Below are 16,971 nucleotides of genomic sequence, written 5' to 3'. Positions count from 1 at the left end.
CGCTCATCACCTTTTTGTTAATTGGATCACTCGAAGTTCCATTAGTGAAGGTAGAGTTAGTGGACTAAGGAGAGGATATAGATTACAGGCAGATAAATGGGGGAACTGCTGTGGAAGCCAGCACAGATTCAGATGGGTTAAATGGCCTTCTTCCCTCTGGTGGGACAATGTTAGATCCAAAAAAAATTAAATCTATTTTACAACAGAATGAAAAATAAAGCTAGAATATTATCCTATACAAGTTCTGTAGTGTACCATACATTAATATGCAGCAAATGTGCTCATTTGTGTACAGTATTGTAATGTAGATCAAAGCTCCCAAAGATACAATTTAAATAATGTAATTTTTTTTTCAGACACTAAGAAACAAACATTCATTAAAATGGGGAATACATTACATGTGAAACTCTTCATGAAAATATAAATTTACTCAAAATGCTGGGAACAGGTTGAAAATCTCAGTCAATGATTTCAACCATAGCGTACAACCCATTCTTGATTCGCAAATATCCATTGCACTATAATTTTGAGATAAAAAAGATATGTTTTTAAGTATGTTAGAATTTGCTATTAGATTTGGCGGGAAAAAGTGCTGAAAAAGTAATTTAGCTCACTCAAATTGGTTGTCAATTACAGATAAAATGCAAATGAATTTTAGTTTTATTTTTTTGTGGATTATCTGATCCAGAGTTCCCTTTCATGGTTATCTAGATTTCCATTTGTTACTTATGTGTCTGTACTGTTGGTTGCGCAACTGCTCACAGCTGTGGTAAATCAGGTTCGAACTAGACACCTAGTGGTTTCAATGTGAAGTTTGTATGTTCTACGAATGCATGCATTTTCCCCAAAAAGATGTGCTGGTTGGTTAATTGGCTGCTGTAAATTACTATTAGTGTGTCTGGGTAATGGAAAAACCGAGGGATACTAATGTGCATGTGAGAGAGAATGAGTGGGATTGTTTTGAGAGCTGACATAGTCTTGAAGGGGGTCGAGTGTGCTGTAAGGAACTATGAAAAAAGGAGGGGATAGCAAGTTCTACATGTTTCAAGATTTTAAACCACTACAGCCTTGTTATTGAAATACCTAGCATGCAGTTTTTTAAAAAATATTTTTCAGATGTTTTCCTCTGACCCTTAGTTTTCCATCCTACCTTCTGTATACCACCCCCACTCAGCTTTTTCAATCACTTTCCGCCAGCTCTGTCACCACTTCAGCTGTTTAGTCACGGATGTCTTTTGTTCTCTGTACTGCTCCCCTTTCTAAAACAATGTAAAGCACCACAAGCTTGCATCTCACACTTCTGCAACCATCGTCAACCAACATGTGACCCTTTCTCTTTCCACAGATGCTGCCTGCCCTGCTGAGTATTCCCTGCATTCTGTTCTTCTTTCACATTTCCAGCACCTGTTCTTTTTGTCAAATTTTAATTTAAATCTTTTTTATTCCCTCAATTCTGAAATTTTAACTCCACTTCCCTCTCCCCACAGTTGATGCCTGAAATGTTCTTCCAGCATGGAGGATATTTTGCTTTAGAGTTGGAAAAGAGTAGATAAGGAAGGAGTTAAAGGAAAAAAGATGGTGGAAAATTTACGAGGGCAAAGATGCAAAACAAGCAGGATCATTTTGGTCTCCTAATATCTGCTGCATTCTGGGGACTTTAATCAAGGATTCTTCAGCCATTAGATGTAATAGAGGCTGTGAAACAACCTCTCAAATGCTTCATGACGGCACTGAGAGAATGCATTGATGATACAATGAACATAGAGGAAAATGTCAGTTGTACATACCCTATACCCTACAACGCTTCCATCCTATACCCTATACCCTACAACGCTTCCACCAGCGTTGTCTCCGCTCCATCCTCAACATCCATTGGAGCGCTCACACCCCTAACGTCGAGGTACTCGAGATGGCAGAGGTCGACAGCATCGAGTCCACGCTGCTGAAGATCCAGCTGCGCTGGATGGGTCACGTCTCCAGAATGGAGGACCATCGCCTTCCCAAGATCGTATTATATGGCGAGCTCTCCACTGGCCACCGTGACAGAGGTGCACCAAAGAAAAGGTACAAGGACTGCCTAAAGAAATCTCTTGGTGCCTGCCACATTGACCACCGCCAGTGGGCTGATAACGCCTCAAACCGTGCATCTTGGCGCCTCACAGTTTGGCGGGCAGCAGCCTCCTTTGAAGAAGACCGCAGAGCCCACCTCACTGACAAAAGGCAAAGGAGGAAAAACCCAACACCCAACCCCAACCAACCAATTTTCCCTTGCAACCGCTGCAATCGTGTCTGCCTGTCCCGCATCGGACTGGTCAGCCACAAACGAGCCTGCAGCTGACGTGGACTTTTTACCCCCTCCATAAATCTTCGTCCGCGAAGCCAAGCCAAAGAAGAAGATATACTGTAGTTACGGAATAATAATTTCAGCCATCTCTATTAACAAATAGAGCAATGAAAACAATACTGTTCAGACTGTCCAAGATAACAAAGCTAAAAAAAATATTTCTCAATTCCTGATTATACAAGTACTTCAAAGCCAATGGGTTACTTTGAAGTGCTATTCCCCAGGCAAATGTGACAGCAAATTCCTTGCACACGAAGAAAGTGAAAATAATAAGCAAGCAACATGTTTATTGCTAGCATTTGATTGACAATGAATGTGATCAAGGCAAACCCCTTTTTACATCCAAGTAAATATTTCAGGATTTTGTTTGAAAACCATAGTCTCATGCTACTGCATTTGATTGTTAACTCTTTTGCTTTTTTGTATTTCTAAATGAAAAGCCATCTGAACCAATCTGACAAGTAATGAGTGGTGAAACAAAGGAGTGACAACAGATTTTCAGAAATATAAAGGACACACTACCAGAAAACCTCCACATGGGTATAAATGGAGCAGCACAATGGGCAGTCTTTTCCTTCTGCTCCAAAGGCCAAAACATCAAATGCAACACTGTAATGATGAAGTTACTTATCTGGCAATTCAATGGCATGAACTGAAGTTCAAATCCCACAATGGCAGCTGGAATCAATTCTGAAGCTGAAAAGCTAGTATCAGATTTAAGATTCTTTTATTGTCATCTAATAAAACCAAAAATGTGATATTACATGAAATTTCCTTCAGTCTACTCTAAGATTCACTGTTAGCAAAAAAAATTGCCCAGTACCCCGACAATCTGAGAGGTTCCCCCAGAGTCATTGAGTGTCTCCTCGAGCACACCCGCAGACTCCACAGTCACACAGCCTTCATCCCAAACCATCGGCAACCTAAGCTCCAGATCATGAGTGTTAGTGGGTGGAGGTTGGGGAGTGATTTAAATGGACTGAAAAATGGCAGATGGAACTTAATGCAGACAGATGTGATGTATTGTATTTTGGAAGGACAAACCAAGAAAGAAACTACATGCCACTGAGGGATCTGGGAATACAGATACATAATTCTCTGACATTATCAGAACCCTTGGCATCCTCTCACATCCTGGTTCACCTTCAGCCTGGGGTGAGTCATCCACAGCTCGCAGACTGAACGGATTCTTTACCAACAGCCTGCCACTTGTGTTCTCTTCAGATGCTGCCACTATGGTCACCATCTGCTCTCCTTTTGAAACAGGGAGTGGTTTCCACATTACCCCCCCCCATTTCCCTTGCACTTCCCCTGGAGTATGCAAACACTCGTGGCCACTGCCACCTTGGGTCCAGACCCTACGGTCACAGGATTTTACAATAAGCCACCATCAGCTCCTTTAATGGAGGGTTTAAAGCCTGTATGGAGTTGGCAGCAGTTGGTCTGAACAGTTGAGCAATGGTGGTCAGAAATTGCTAGAATTGATTTTGAGAAGAAAGTTTACCATTTTTTTTTTGTTCATCTGTTCTGTAGGTGATTCCACACTTTCATCAATGGATCTAAACGCTTCAAAGTCCTTATAATATACATCAAGGACACAACCCAATTTATCCATGCTGAGCAAGATAATGCCATTGCCTTCATTTGACCTTGTAATCCTCCCTTTTCCAGGAACCTGTTTGAATCCTACAATTGTCTCTGCTTTTTCTCCTCTGGCAGTTTCCTCCATAGACCCATCATCTGTGTGAAGAAAATGCTCCTCTGGTTGTACTGACAATAACCACACCAGCAGTGCATTTATAAGACGGCTTTAATAAACTAATATGTACAATATGTACATTACCATGCCAAAAGCACATTTTACAACCCTATTCACCTGTGATGGCACTTTCAGAGAATTATGTATCTGTATTCCCAGATCCCTCAGCGCCATGTAGTTTCTTTCTTGGTTTGTCCTTCCAAAATACAATACATCACATCTGTCTGCATTAAGTTCCATCTGCCATTTTTCAGTCCATTTAAATCACTCCCCAACCTCCATCATCTACCCCACTAACACCCACCTACCTCCCCCTTCCACCTACTGAGAAAGAAGCAGGCCATTATTTAAAAACAGCAATAATCAACTTTTGAGCTATGGAAACAGACCATGCACTGGAGGAGATTGAGAGATTAAATCTTCAAACCAAAAATTGTTAGGTATGGGCTCCATACTTTTAAAAAAATGATATTTATCTCTCTGCAAGACAAACCTGGAAGGCTAGAATGTAGCTCTGGACTGCTTTATAGACAAAGTCACCATGGTGTAATTACATATCACCACACTGGTCACTTTTAAATCTGTTCTCTCCAACTTTAGAATCCCCTACCCTGTTAAAAGGACTATGTCTATTTACCTTATCTATGTCCTTCACAATTTTATAAAGCTCAAAAGTATCACCTTATGTTTTTGTACTCCAAGGAGAAAAGTCCCAGCCTCTTCTTTCTATTTCAAGCCACCCAAGCCAGGTAACATTCTCATGAATCTTTCCAGCACCTTTTCCAACTTAATTATATCTTTCCAGTAGCCCAGTGACCAAAATTCCACAAAATACTCCAAGTACAGTCTCACCAATGTCTTGTACAGTTGTCACATTACATTCTTGTGCCTGAACAATGAAAAAAGCATACCAAAGTCTTCTTCACGCCCACTGCCTACCTGCATCACCACTTTCATGGAACCATGTACCTCTATACCAAAGTCTCTGTTCTGTAAGACTTTTAGGGCTCTACCATTCATCATGTATGTACTGCCCTGTCTTAATCTACCAAAGTACAACAACTTGTAACTGGCAGAGATAAACACCATCTGCCATTTGTTGTCCCACTTTCCCAGTTTGTCTAGACCCTGCTGTAATCTTAGCTGGGCAGCAAACTTAGCACGTTGTCGTTACAGAAGCAGTGACCAGGTTCAGAACTGCCTGTAAAGAGTTTGTATGTTCTCCCTGTGTCTGTGTGGTGCTCCGGTTTCCTCCCACCCTTTGAAATGTACTGGGGTTGTAGGGTAATTGGGTGGCATGGTAACAGGAAGGGCCTGTTACCAATCTGTATGTCTAAATTTAAATGTATAACCTCTTCACTAGCCATTATACTACCAATTTTGATGTCATATGCAAATTTGCTAACTACATTATCATTTACATTAACAATTTGGATGGGAAACTACAGTCAATCCAGCACAAATCCCTGTGACACACTGGTTTCAGACCTCCAATCAGAGTTACAGTCGTCCACAACTTCCCTCTTTTACCTACCATTGAATGAGCTCTGTATTAATTACCCAGCTCAACCTATTTAAGCTGATCTTCTTGACCACTTACCTTGTGAAAGCTTATCAAAAGTGTTGCTAAAAATCCATGTCGACAACATCTACCACCCTGCCCTCATTAATATTCTTGGTGTGAGACACATTTTCCCCACATGCAAAGGCATGCTGACTATCCCTCGCCATGGAACCATAAAACATTACAGCACAAAAACAGGCTTCTTCAGGCTTTCTAGTCTGCGCAGAGCTATTGTTTTTTTTTTGCCTAGGCTCACTGATCTCCATACGGTCCATAGCTCTCCCATCCATGTTCCTGTCCAAATTCTTAAATGTTAAAATTGATCCTGCATTTACCACTTCAACTGACAGCTCATTCCACACTCCCACCACTCCCTCATGTTTCACCTTTCAATCTTAACCCATGTTTGTATCTCAGCTACCCTCAATGGAAAAAGCCCATCTTCATTTACTCTAAAGTCCTAACTTGTTTAACATTTACCTGTAACTCTGTTCCTAAAATCCAGGCAATAACCGAGTAAATCTTCTCTGCACTCTTTTTATCTTATTGAGCTCTTTCCTGTAGTTAGGTGACTAACACTTGGCTTCACCAATGTCTTATACAACTTTGCCATAGCATCCCAACTCCTATGCTCAATACTTTTTGAAGGCCACCATGCAAAAGCACATTTTACAACCCTGTGATGGCACTTTCAGAGAATTATGTATCTGTATTCCCAGATCCCTCAGCGCCATGTAGTTTCTTTCTTGGTTTGTCCTTCCAAAATACAATACATCTCATCAGTCTGCATTAAGTTCCATCTGCCATTTTTCAGTCCAGTTAAATCACTCCCCAACCTCCCTCATCTACCCCACTAACACCCACCCACCTCCCCCTTCCACCTACTGAGAAAAGAGGCCATCAATTAAAAACAGCAATAATCAACTTTTTAGCTATAGAAACAAACCATGCACTGGAGGAGATTGAGAGATTAAATCTTCAAACCAAAAATTTTTAGGTGTGGGCCCCATACTTTTTAAAAAATGATATTTATCTCTCAAATTATACATCATCTTTTCTCAAGGAATAAAGGATTTCATTTCAGTATGCCAACTTTGCATTCATGAAACTAAATCAGATTTCCAGGTGATGGCCAAGCATTTTTTCAGAAACAGCGAAAGCTAAACGTAGAAATTCAATTTGATAAATAGTCAATCTTAATCCTAAAGCAATCCACTGAATATCCCATAATAAAAACATTGGATGAAATGGAAGACTCACTTTCAATACTTTCTCCAAAAATAATTTAACTTGCATCCAAAAAGACTTAACAGGTCCAAGTTGAATGTAAAAAAAAAAGTCATCTCTTTTCCACATCGAAAACACAAATCCAAAGAAATTAGATTTCTTAAATTTTGAGGGGTTAAACATAATTAATGTAGAAAATTCTAATCTATATTTTACATTTATAACCTTAGTCATACTATTCTTACACACATTTCTCCAAACATTTTCATCTATTTTCCTATTTAAGTCAGATTCCCATTTTAATCTTGATTTATGAGCATTTAACCTTGGCAGTTTATTTTTTAATGACTTATACATCTCAGAAATAAACTTATTTGTTTCTTCCCTAGGAAGTAATAATTGCAAAGCAGATTATTTTCCAAAAAAAAGTATTACTAGGAACGTGAAATTTTTCCTTCATCCAATTAAAAGATACAAACTTTCCTGCTTCAAAACGATCTTCAACTTTTCTTTTAAATCCCCATTTGATTCCATATCTTTAAAAACTGATTATTGACAGTAAAAGTAAAAAGTTTATTTTGATACAAAGGCATTTTCCTGAAATGTTTTTCCACATATCTCAATCAATTTTATTCATATTTCAATTAAATGTTTCAATATTGGTGGGTCTCTAACAATTAACAATTTTGAATTCCATTTATAATTCTGACATAGATTTTTCATCAATTGTATCTAACTCTATACTTGCCCAAATTGAAGGTTTATTTAATGTCAAACATTGCATTAATACATTTCAATTGTGCAGCTTTAATTCTGAAAATGTGGAAATTGTAAACCACTTAATTCAAATTTCCAAGTTAATTTCTCCAAAGGTACCCTCTTCAATTTCCCTTTCCATAAAAAAATCCTCACTAGCTTCCTTTTTATACACTATCCTAAGGTCCTGTACATCAGATGTTACCTTAATATCTGATCCTACCTCCATTTTGAGTTGCCCATCCTCCTCACCACCACCATCTTGTGGCACAGCTTCAGCCATTTCCTTGTGGTTGATCTTAGTTTCTATTAACTTTTTTTCTTCAGTAATTCTGTGGGATCTGTATCCCCACCAGCTGTAACTTTCTTATCATCTATATCCTCACTCAGTCTTGCTTGAAGAGTCACTTTGTTTCCACTTGTCTGCAAACTGTGCTCTTACTTGCAATTAATACACAGGAAAGACACTTTAGTCAGGCTTACCACTTCTTGATGGCCTTGGTCCTATTGACAGTCATGCATTCTTCTTAGGTATGCTCCAAGCAGAGCCCAATCGATCCAGTCAGATTTCCAACTTTCTATCTTAAATTCCATCCAAGTCAATCATTCATTTTATTGATTAAATATTTTGGCCATCTTCCTTCATAATCACTTGGAGTGTCGTTGTTTATAACTTGTTCTAAAGTCAAAGGTTCCATTCTTGTCATGTCATACTACATTTAGTTTGCAACACACATGAAATTCTTTAATTTTGTCTACCATCAGAAAGACAGAGGGAGGCACTTTATCAAGTACCCCTCACAGAATTGAGAGGCCCCAGAAAGGGGTGAACTCATAACCCCCTGGTTTACAAGTGGTTAATAACCACTGAGCTATCGGAGCCTCAGTCTGCACTAAAGTTGCTGTTGAGTTTTTCCACAGTTTATTAAAACTGATCAGGTTTCTTACACAACTCTAAAACCTATGATAAAACAATTAAACAAAACTATGATAAAACAATTAAACAATGGTTAAAACAAGGATAATGATTATTATGGACAATAAAAGTATTCAGGACCATTCTTTCCATCTTCACAGAACAAAGGAAAATTCAAAAATGATTGTTTATCTTAAACACCCAGAAAGCTCGGCACAATCTTGAAACTGGCTGTTTCTAGGAGACTCTTAAAGAATGTTAACAATATTTGCTGGCTTCTTGCAGAAAATGCTTGCAGAGATTCAAATAGCATTTCATGCTTAAGGTAGAAAATAATTGGAGGGAGGTGAAAGGGTGAAAATATATCACTTTCATAGGTGAGATGTTACATTTCTTCAACCCAGTTCCTCTCAAGTCTGAAGATTGTATACTTCTGGTTAATTGCTTGATATTTCCTGCATGAGTACATTCGAATGAGACAGGGAAGTATGGTCAGGTACAGGAACAGTACATAAAGGCTGTAATAAATTAATCAAGAAGAAAAGCTTGCAAAAGCTTCAAAGATGTTAGAAGTCTAGAAGATTATAAGGCTAACAGAAAGGAGCTTAAAAAATGTAATTAGTAGAGCCAGAAGGGGCCATGAGAAGGCCTTGGTGGGCAGGATTAAGGAAACCCCACCCCCAAGCCATTCTTCAAGATGTGAAAAAATAGAACTGGGGGAAATAGCAGAGATACTTAATACTTTACTTGAGTATTCGCTATGGAGGAGGATCTTGACGATTGTAGTGATGACTTAGAGCAGACTGAAAAGCTTGAGCCTGTAAATATTAATCGAGAGTATGTGCTGGGACTTTTGGAAAGCATCGTTGGATAAGTCACTGGGACCAGATGAATTGTACCCCAGGCTACTGTGGGAGGCAAGGGAGGAGATTGATGAACCTCTTGCAATGATCTTTGAATCATCAATGGGGACAAGTGCGGTTTATGGAGGTTTGCAGATGTTGTTCTTTTATTCAAGAAAGGAAGTAGAGATAGCCCAGGGAATTATGGATCAGTGAGTTTTATTTCAGTGGCTTCTGACATTACAGAATTTTGTGATTTACTTTTTTTTTACTTCAGTGGTTGGTAAATTGATGGAGAATATCCTGAGAGGCAGGATTTATGTCAATTTGGAGATTAGGAACAGACAGCATGGCTTTGTCAAGACCAGGCCGTGCCTTACGAACTTGATTGAATTTTTTGAGGATATGATTAAGCACATTGATGAAGAAAGAGCAGTAGATGTAGTGTATATGGATTTCAGCAAGGCATTTGATAAGGTACCCCATGCAAGGCTTATTGAGAAAGGAAGGAGGTATGGGATCCAATGGGACATTGTTTGGTGGATCTGGAATGGACTTGCCCACAGAAGGCAAAGAGAGGTTGTAGACAGGTCATATTCTGCAGGGAGGTTGATGACCAGTGGGGTACTTCAGGGATGTGTTCTGGGACCCTTCATGATTTTTATAAATGACCTGGATGTGGAGGGATGGGTTGGTAAGTTTGCTGATGACAAAAGTTGGGGGTGTTGTGGATAGTGTGGATGGCTGTCAAAGGTTACACAGGGACATTAATAGGATGTAAAACTGGGCTGAGAAGTGGCAGATGGATTTCAACCTAGGTAGGTGTGGTATTTAATTTTGGTAGGTCAAATATGATGGTAGAATATTGTATTAATTGTAAGACTCTTGGGGTCTGAGTCCAAAGAATGCTCAAAGCAGCTGCGCAGGTTGACTCTGTGGTTAAGAATATATACAATGTATTGGCCTTCATTGATTGTGGAATTGAATTTAAGAACTGAGAGGTAATGTTGCAGCAATAGAGGACCTGGTCAGACCCCGCTTGGACTACTGTGCTCAGTTCTGGTTGCCTTACTACTGGAAGGATGTGGAAGCCATAGAATAGGTGCAGAGGAGATTTACAAAGATGTTACCTAGATTAGGGAGCATGCCTTATGAGAACAGGTTGAGTGAACTCAACCTTTTCTCATTGGAGTGACAGAGGATGAGTGGTGACCTGATAGAGGTGTACAAGATGAAGAGAGGCATTGATTGAGTGGATAGTCATAGGCTTTATCCCAAGTCTGAAATGGTTGCTACAAGAGGACTAGGGTTTAAGGTTCTAGGGAGTAGGTACAGAGTTGTCAAGGGCAAGTTTTTTTAAAATAATAATGCAGAGAGTGGCGAGTACGTGGAATTTGGCTGCTGGCAACGGTGGTGGAAGTGGATACAACAGGGTGTTTTAAGAGACTTTTGGATAGGTATATGGAGCTTAGAAAAATAGAGGGCTATAAGTAAGCCTATTAATTTCTAAGGTAGGGACATGTTTAGGCACAACTTTGTTGGTCAAAGGGCCTGCATTGTGCTGTGCGTTTTCTATGTTTCTATCTATGGAATATCAAGCATGTTATTAGCTTCACTAATGAATTTTAAATTACTATTTCATATTGTTAATCATTACAGATAAAATTGTGGGTGAGGTTGGCTGCTGAATTTATTTCCCAAGGACTGATTTGTTGACAAATGGCAAAGATTAAACTTATTGAACTTTAACTAACAGCACAACACTTCTCCAATGCACCTGTTTCCCATTTTAACAGGGGCGTCGTTGAATACTAGTCAGGCCTTTAATTATTGGCTCAATTAATGCTTTAAAGAGACATTAATGAGTCCTTTTCAAATTGTTTTGAACTTGGCCCCAAATTTAACACGCAGCATGGTTTCCCAGGGTACAGCATTAGGGATACAGAGGTGAGTTCTGACAAAAACCCAGGTGAGTATTCCAACATTGTTTGTTGATTCATTTAGCGTTTGCATGCATTCTAAACCAAACGGTTGCACTTTTGGCTGAGCAGATGTTGCTCACGGAGCTCCGTCAAATTTAGTCAGCAGGCATGTGTCCAAGATGTGTGCCACGGTTTGATCTGCACCACAAATGCAAGTTGCTGATGGGTAGGTTTTTAAATGCCTCAGAACAATCAGCTATTTAAAAATATCTATTTGTACTTGCTACGTGCATCAATAGTTCAACTGTACTCCATATAAAAATTCAGAAGTGGTTAACTTTGCCTCCAATACTGGATTGCATGATGCTGCAAAATACATGATCGCTGCATGCTAAGTGTTTACCTTTTTCTGCATGAAGTGGCAGTAGACAATATCTTGAATGATTGGCAATACTAAAAACTGCCTGGAAGAGCTTATAACCATGGAGGAAGTCGTTTACTGTCACTAGTTACTGAATGTACACCAACCCACATGAAAGAAATGATATATTGTAATAATCAGTCCTTTTCACAATTTAATTTCCTGCTCCATACAGTCTTTCCCAATTTAAATTTTGCTGACGAGTCTTCTCACCTCAACTTCACCTTTGTCTTTATTTAGATAGGTAACAATGACAAACTTGTCTGCTCATGGTGGAAGATCAAGAAGATACTGATGATGGAAAAACAACATCCCTCAATTTTTAAACCCCTATCAGCAACAGAAATGTTGCTCAATTCACCAGGCAGGCATGGAGGCCCATGTCTGTTGAAACAATAGGTTTGCACAGAGCAGACGAAAGGGAGAAGGGCAAGGTTGGTGCTGGCTACCTGGTGGATGAAGTTTCACTACTCAAATCTGTGGAAAGAACTGAGATGAAGAGTTGGATCAGGATAGGCCCCGAAATGTCTGGCATAGGCTAATTAAAGCTTTACTTCATTTGTTGGCCTGATACATGTCTGCAACCCTAGGACATTGCCTGTAGTACTTCCTCAAGAATGCAAACAATTGTAATTGCAAGGCATAGAGGATGCAGACCTAATGCAGTGAAATGGGATTAGTCTAGATTGGGTCATTTTCTACAACGACTAGCTGTGGTGTGCTGTTAGACAGAATCAGACACACACAAGGTAAAGACTGAACAACAGGCTTTAATCCACAAAGACTTCCACAGACCCAGGCTGGTTGTGGCTGCAGCAACTCAGTGTGAGGCCTCTGGAGGCCGGCGCAGGCTTATATCCCGGAGGGTGATTGACACCCAACTGGGTGGGGCTTGATCCATTCAGGCCGACTGATTGGCAGCCAGCCAGGTGTTGTCCTGTCCCCTTACACTCCTGCAGGTACAGAGGTTGCCCCCTGCAGTAGGCCGGTGGTGTACCACCACAGTAGCATTCCAGCTTCCATTACAAGAAGAGATTTACTGAGTGATTACCATGGGTCATCTGTGCATACCACTGTTGAAAGAGTATTGCAGCAGTCCAATGCACCAATAAGGAATGGTAATGGCAACATAGAGTACTAATCTATCAGGGTTAAAGTATTTTGATTGTCTACTTTGCTGTTCCATTTATGCTCTTCATTTTGCCTGTCAATCAAACAAACGACTGCTGCTACCAATCCATGATCTTGCAAGCTGAAACTGGGTGTTCCAAAACCCAGGGCTGATCAAGATCACTCTGCAGGGCCAATAGGGAGCCTTGGCAGATAACCTTCAATTAAAGTAAGCAGTCTTCCACCAGCAATACTGCAGCCAATGAGGTCACATTACTTTGGACAAAACTACATGGAAGATAACCAGACTAAAGATGCCCAAGGAAGATTTGTTGACCTTTCAATTGAGTTGACTATTGGTTGATTCAGCAATTTCGCTTGGAATATTTACATTGGGTTTATTTTGCATTTATGGCTCTACTCTGAATGTTAACATAGAAACAATAATTAAAATTTATAATCAGCTTTGAATGAGGAATTGGTTTGTAGTTACTGGATGACAGTTGGATTGGTTGATCATCAACAACTCGTCTTAAGTTGGGAGTTTCAAATTTAGCTCCTCATTTCTCCCTCAACTTTTTCTGGCTTTAGAAAAAAGCCCTCATGAATTTCAAGAGTTTTTGTCAACCACCAAGAGTCTCGTCTGCTGTGTAGTTGATTATGATCCAGGCATTAGAAGCATAGTTTCCATGCACCAACGTCTTTATTATATTTTGGCATGCACCATTCTTACTTGTTGGTAGATTTCACAGGAGAGTAATGGGTGTGTCTTTTTTCTCCCCCCCAGTCTTTGGTTTGTCAGAGGTCAGGATTATAATTATTTCTTTTAGGCATTGAGGAATAGACTTCCGTTTGGTTGTGGCACATCTGAGATTATAACTAATGTAGCTGTGCATGCACAATCAACGGCATTCTGTACACTAGGCATTGGCTGCCTTGCCTGTTTGACTCCAATGGAATTCACTGTCTTGAACTGTCAGTTGTTTTCCCTCATTCTCAGAGACCACATTAGTGTCAGCACTGGGTGGGGAGGGGGGGTAGCATTTGAGGGAATATTCCCCCCTTTGTGATCCTACCCATGGAGTTTAAATCCCATGGTTTTAGGCTGGACAGTCTGGCTGTCTTCCATTTGCAGCGTCTCAGGTTTGTAGGCTATGCTCTTGCACACATGTGCTGGTGCATGAGCAATGGATTGGAGTATCAACACTAGGTCTCGGTACTCCAATCCATTGTGCATGCACCAGCGCATATGCACAAGAAACATGGCCGTGCTTGGCCTGCAGACCCCAGGATGCTGTATCTAACATGGTAAGTGCCTGCCTCTGGCTGAGCGAGTTTTCTAGTGGCAAATTGTGCCTCCCAGTTACCTTAATGCCCCCCACTAAGACTTGTTCTGGCATCAACTTAGGACCTCTTCTTGTAGCAGCTTGTCCTGGTGTGCATGGCCTCTGCTCACTCTGCACACCAAAGACACCCACTTCCAGTAACATCTACTCTGTGCAGCAGTCTTGATCACACAGTTCCTGGTAGATTTTTAAAAGAAGTTTAGAAGCATAAAAAGCCAAAACTTTTATAAACATGAAAAATTAATTTGCAAGTAATTGATAATTTATTTTAATAGTTTCCTTTAGGTTAATGAATGCATGTTCAGCTCTGCAAGGTTAAAAGATCATACGAGCTGGGCCTTGAAATACAAAGTGACATATTTATCAGTCTGTTTTGTAAAGTTCTGCTGAGTGTTAGTGATGTGCGTCAAATGTAAGTGCGTGCACTTTTTGAAACAAAAATGCTGCATATTACATCCAAGGAATCTTGCTTGACTATATTGAATGTTCTAATTTCTAAGCAACTTCTTTTGTTAAGTATGTTATTATTACAATATTATGTTGTGCATCACAGTTACATGCTAATGCTGTACTTACCTAATCTCTCTATTAGTAATACCATCTTTCTAAAATTTCACTAAAATGGGCCTTAATTTTTCAACCAGTTTAGATGAAGGGTACAACAAATACAGGCATCTTCATCACCCTACAGTTCTAAATTTTGCTTATTCCTTTTGAAAATATCTTTCTTTCTGAATATCTCCTTGTTATACTCTAAATGTTTAAAAATTCATGAAATCCTCTTATGTAAAACTGCTAGGCTTTATTTTATGCAAGTAGAATTGTGAGACACCAATGAACAGCACTTAGCTCATTTTCCACCAGGTAAAATTGACATCCTTTGCATTATACCCTTTTTTTTCCCCCCTTTGAAGGTACATATTTATCCAAAACTCTGACATTTCAAATGTCTCCCATTGCTCTGCCATGTAACTGTTCCTATGCCCTCTTGTTCAAATACATCTCAGTTTTAACGAGACTGGCCTTTACCCATGTTGTGAACTTCATTGTGGTTTAATTTGTCTTCTCTCAGAATTGTGCTAAGTTAAACATCACCTATTGATGCTCATTCTAACCGTCCAGTGTCATCGCACAGATAAACCCAGGAAAGCCCCCCTTCATGTTACCCTATGTACACATAGCAATAGCTCTTTAAAAAAAAAATTTGAAACTTGGTCTCATTGTATTGAAATATCTATTTATTGGCAAGATAGACTACTGATGGGCACAGGGGCTTTGACCTGCTCCATTTCCAACAGGCCAATTCACCCCTCTTTACACAGCCTAATACCATAATCGATGCCCAACTTAGTGAGGACGCAGGCTGCATCAGCCCAGAACTCCCGATCTCAAGCGATCCAGCAGCCTCAGCCTCCAAGTAGCTGGGTTACAGGCATGTGCCACTGTGCCCAGCACAAGAGTTCTTAAGATCTTATAACATTAGTGAACATTGTAAAATACAGTATAAATGACATTGACTTTGCTCATGTAATTTTAATTATGAAGAAATTGATATGTTCTTGCTGTTTTTGTCCCCACAGCATTAGCTACTAAGCAAACATATGTCAGCTACAGTAATCATGCAATCTGAATGAATATGATATACCATCAGGGTCTTTCAAAATTTTGCAGTGAAGACAGATGCATCTTTGGTCTGGATAGCCACTTACAGATGCCAGCAGGGGCCATTGCAGAGTTCTCAACAGACTGATCATAAAAAGATTGTATCCAAGCTTAACATTCATTGGGAGACCCATAATATCAAGATGACAATCTGCACGGAAGGAGAATGACAATTTCTGAATCATTGGATTCCTTGATTTTCAAAAGAATTAACTCCCTTTAAATTTTGTGAAGTTGTCCGTGATTGTGTCAGTCGTTTTTATTTCTATTGATTTTGAACTTAATCTATGTGTGGCAAAATGAAACGTCTAAGTGCTCACCAAATAGATGGCAAGTTAATGTATGTGACAAACTGACTGAAAAAAAAAATGTCTGCTTTAATGTCCTGACCAATCAAAAGTACAGTGCCTGGTTGTTTATGAATATGTATTGGAAAGTGTAGAGCATGTTCATTTTTATACAAAAATGTTTCTAATAAAATAGTGTTTTGCACTTTTCTGGTGTTTCTTTATAGCAAAGAGGATACTTTGAGTGAAATATCTGACAATGGATCTATTCTGCAAAATGAGATGTTTTTTTTTCCATTCATTTTGTTCTTTCCCTGTTTATAGAGTACCTGAAATTACAGCAACTTCTTTTTTTTTTAAAGAAAAACTCACATTCCACCTTAAATATTCCGTATGTCATAAATGCTGTGTTTGGTAAAGGATTGCTTAAAATGGTATGTGAGACCAGTGATTTTCAAACTGCACACGCCACCCACCCCCCCCAACTCTCATTCCACCTTGCTTAAGGTGATATGAGTGGAAAGAAAAAGGTTTGAAAACCACAGTTTTAATCATGCCTAATTGACTCATGTGCACAGTTTCGTAACTCCAAAGGACATGGGGAATGACAATTTTTCTCAAGCAAAATGTTTCATTAAGTGGAATGAGACGTTTAAAAAGGTTGCCCACCCCTGAGTTAACCTCTATGTTAATAGGACAGAACTGAAGAATTAATTCATATTTGAACTTTAGCCAAATTGACGTACATTCCAATCCCAACTAATTGGTTCATGGGTATTTTTCTGTCAAAATTGGATAATCTTCTGGTTTACTTA

The 16,971-nt window shown here is 39.5% G+C and overlaps 1 protein-coding gene across 3 annotated transcripts in view; it reads left to right on the top strand.

Annotated features, from left to right (window-relative positions):
* The window catches only part of LOC138765048 (metabotropic glutamate receptor 4-like), a 972,526-nt gene extending 956,180 nt beyond the window's left edge, over nucleotides 1-16,346 (top strand). For all 3 annotated transcript variants that reach the window (XM_069941699.1, XM_069941700.1, XM_069941701.1), the window contains exon 11: nucleotides 15,788-16,346. In XM_069941699.1, coding sequence (XP_069797800.1) covers nucleotides 15,788-15,837 — 50 coding nt within the window. In that variant the 3' untranslated portion in view covers nucleotides 15,838-16,346. The remainder of the gene's footprint in view (nucleotides 1-15,787) is intronic.
* The last annotated feature ends 625 nt before the right edge of the window (nucleotides 16,347-16,971 follow it).

The sequence above is a fragment of the Narcine bancroftii genome, chromosome 5 (genome assembly GCF_036971445.1).
Source record: "Narcine bancroftii isolate sNarBan1 chromosome 5, sNarBan1.hap1, whole genome shotgun sequence".
NCBI lineage: Eukaryota > Metazoa > Chordata > Chondrichthyes > Torpediniformes > Narcinidae > Narcine > Narcine bancroftii.
The sequence above is the reverse complement of the archived record's forward strand: the minus strand, read 5'-3'. Positions and strand labels throughout refer to the sequence as shown.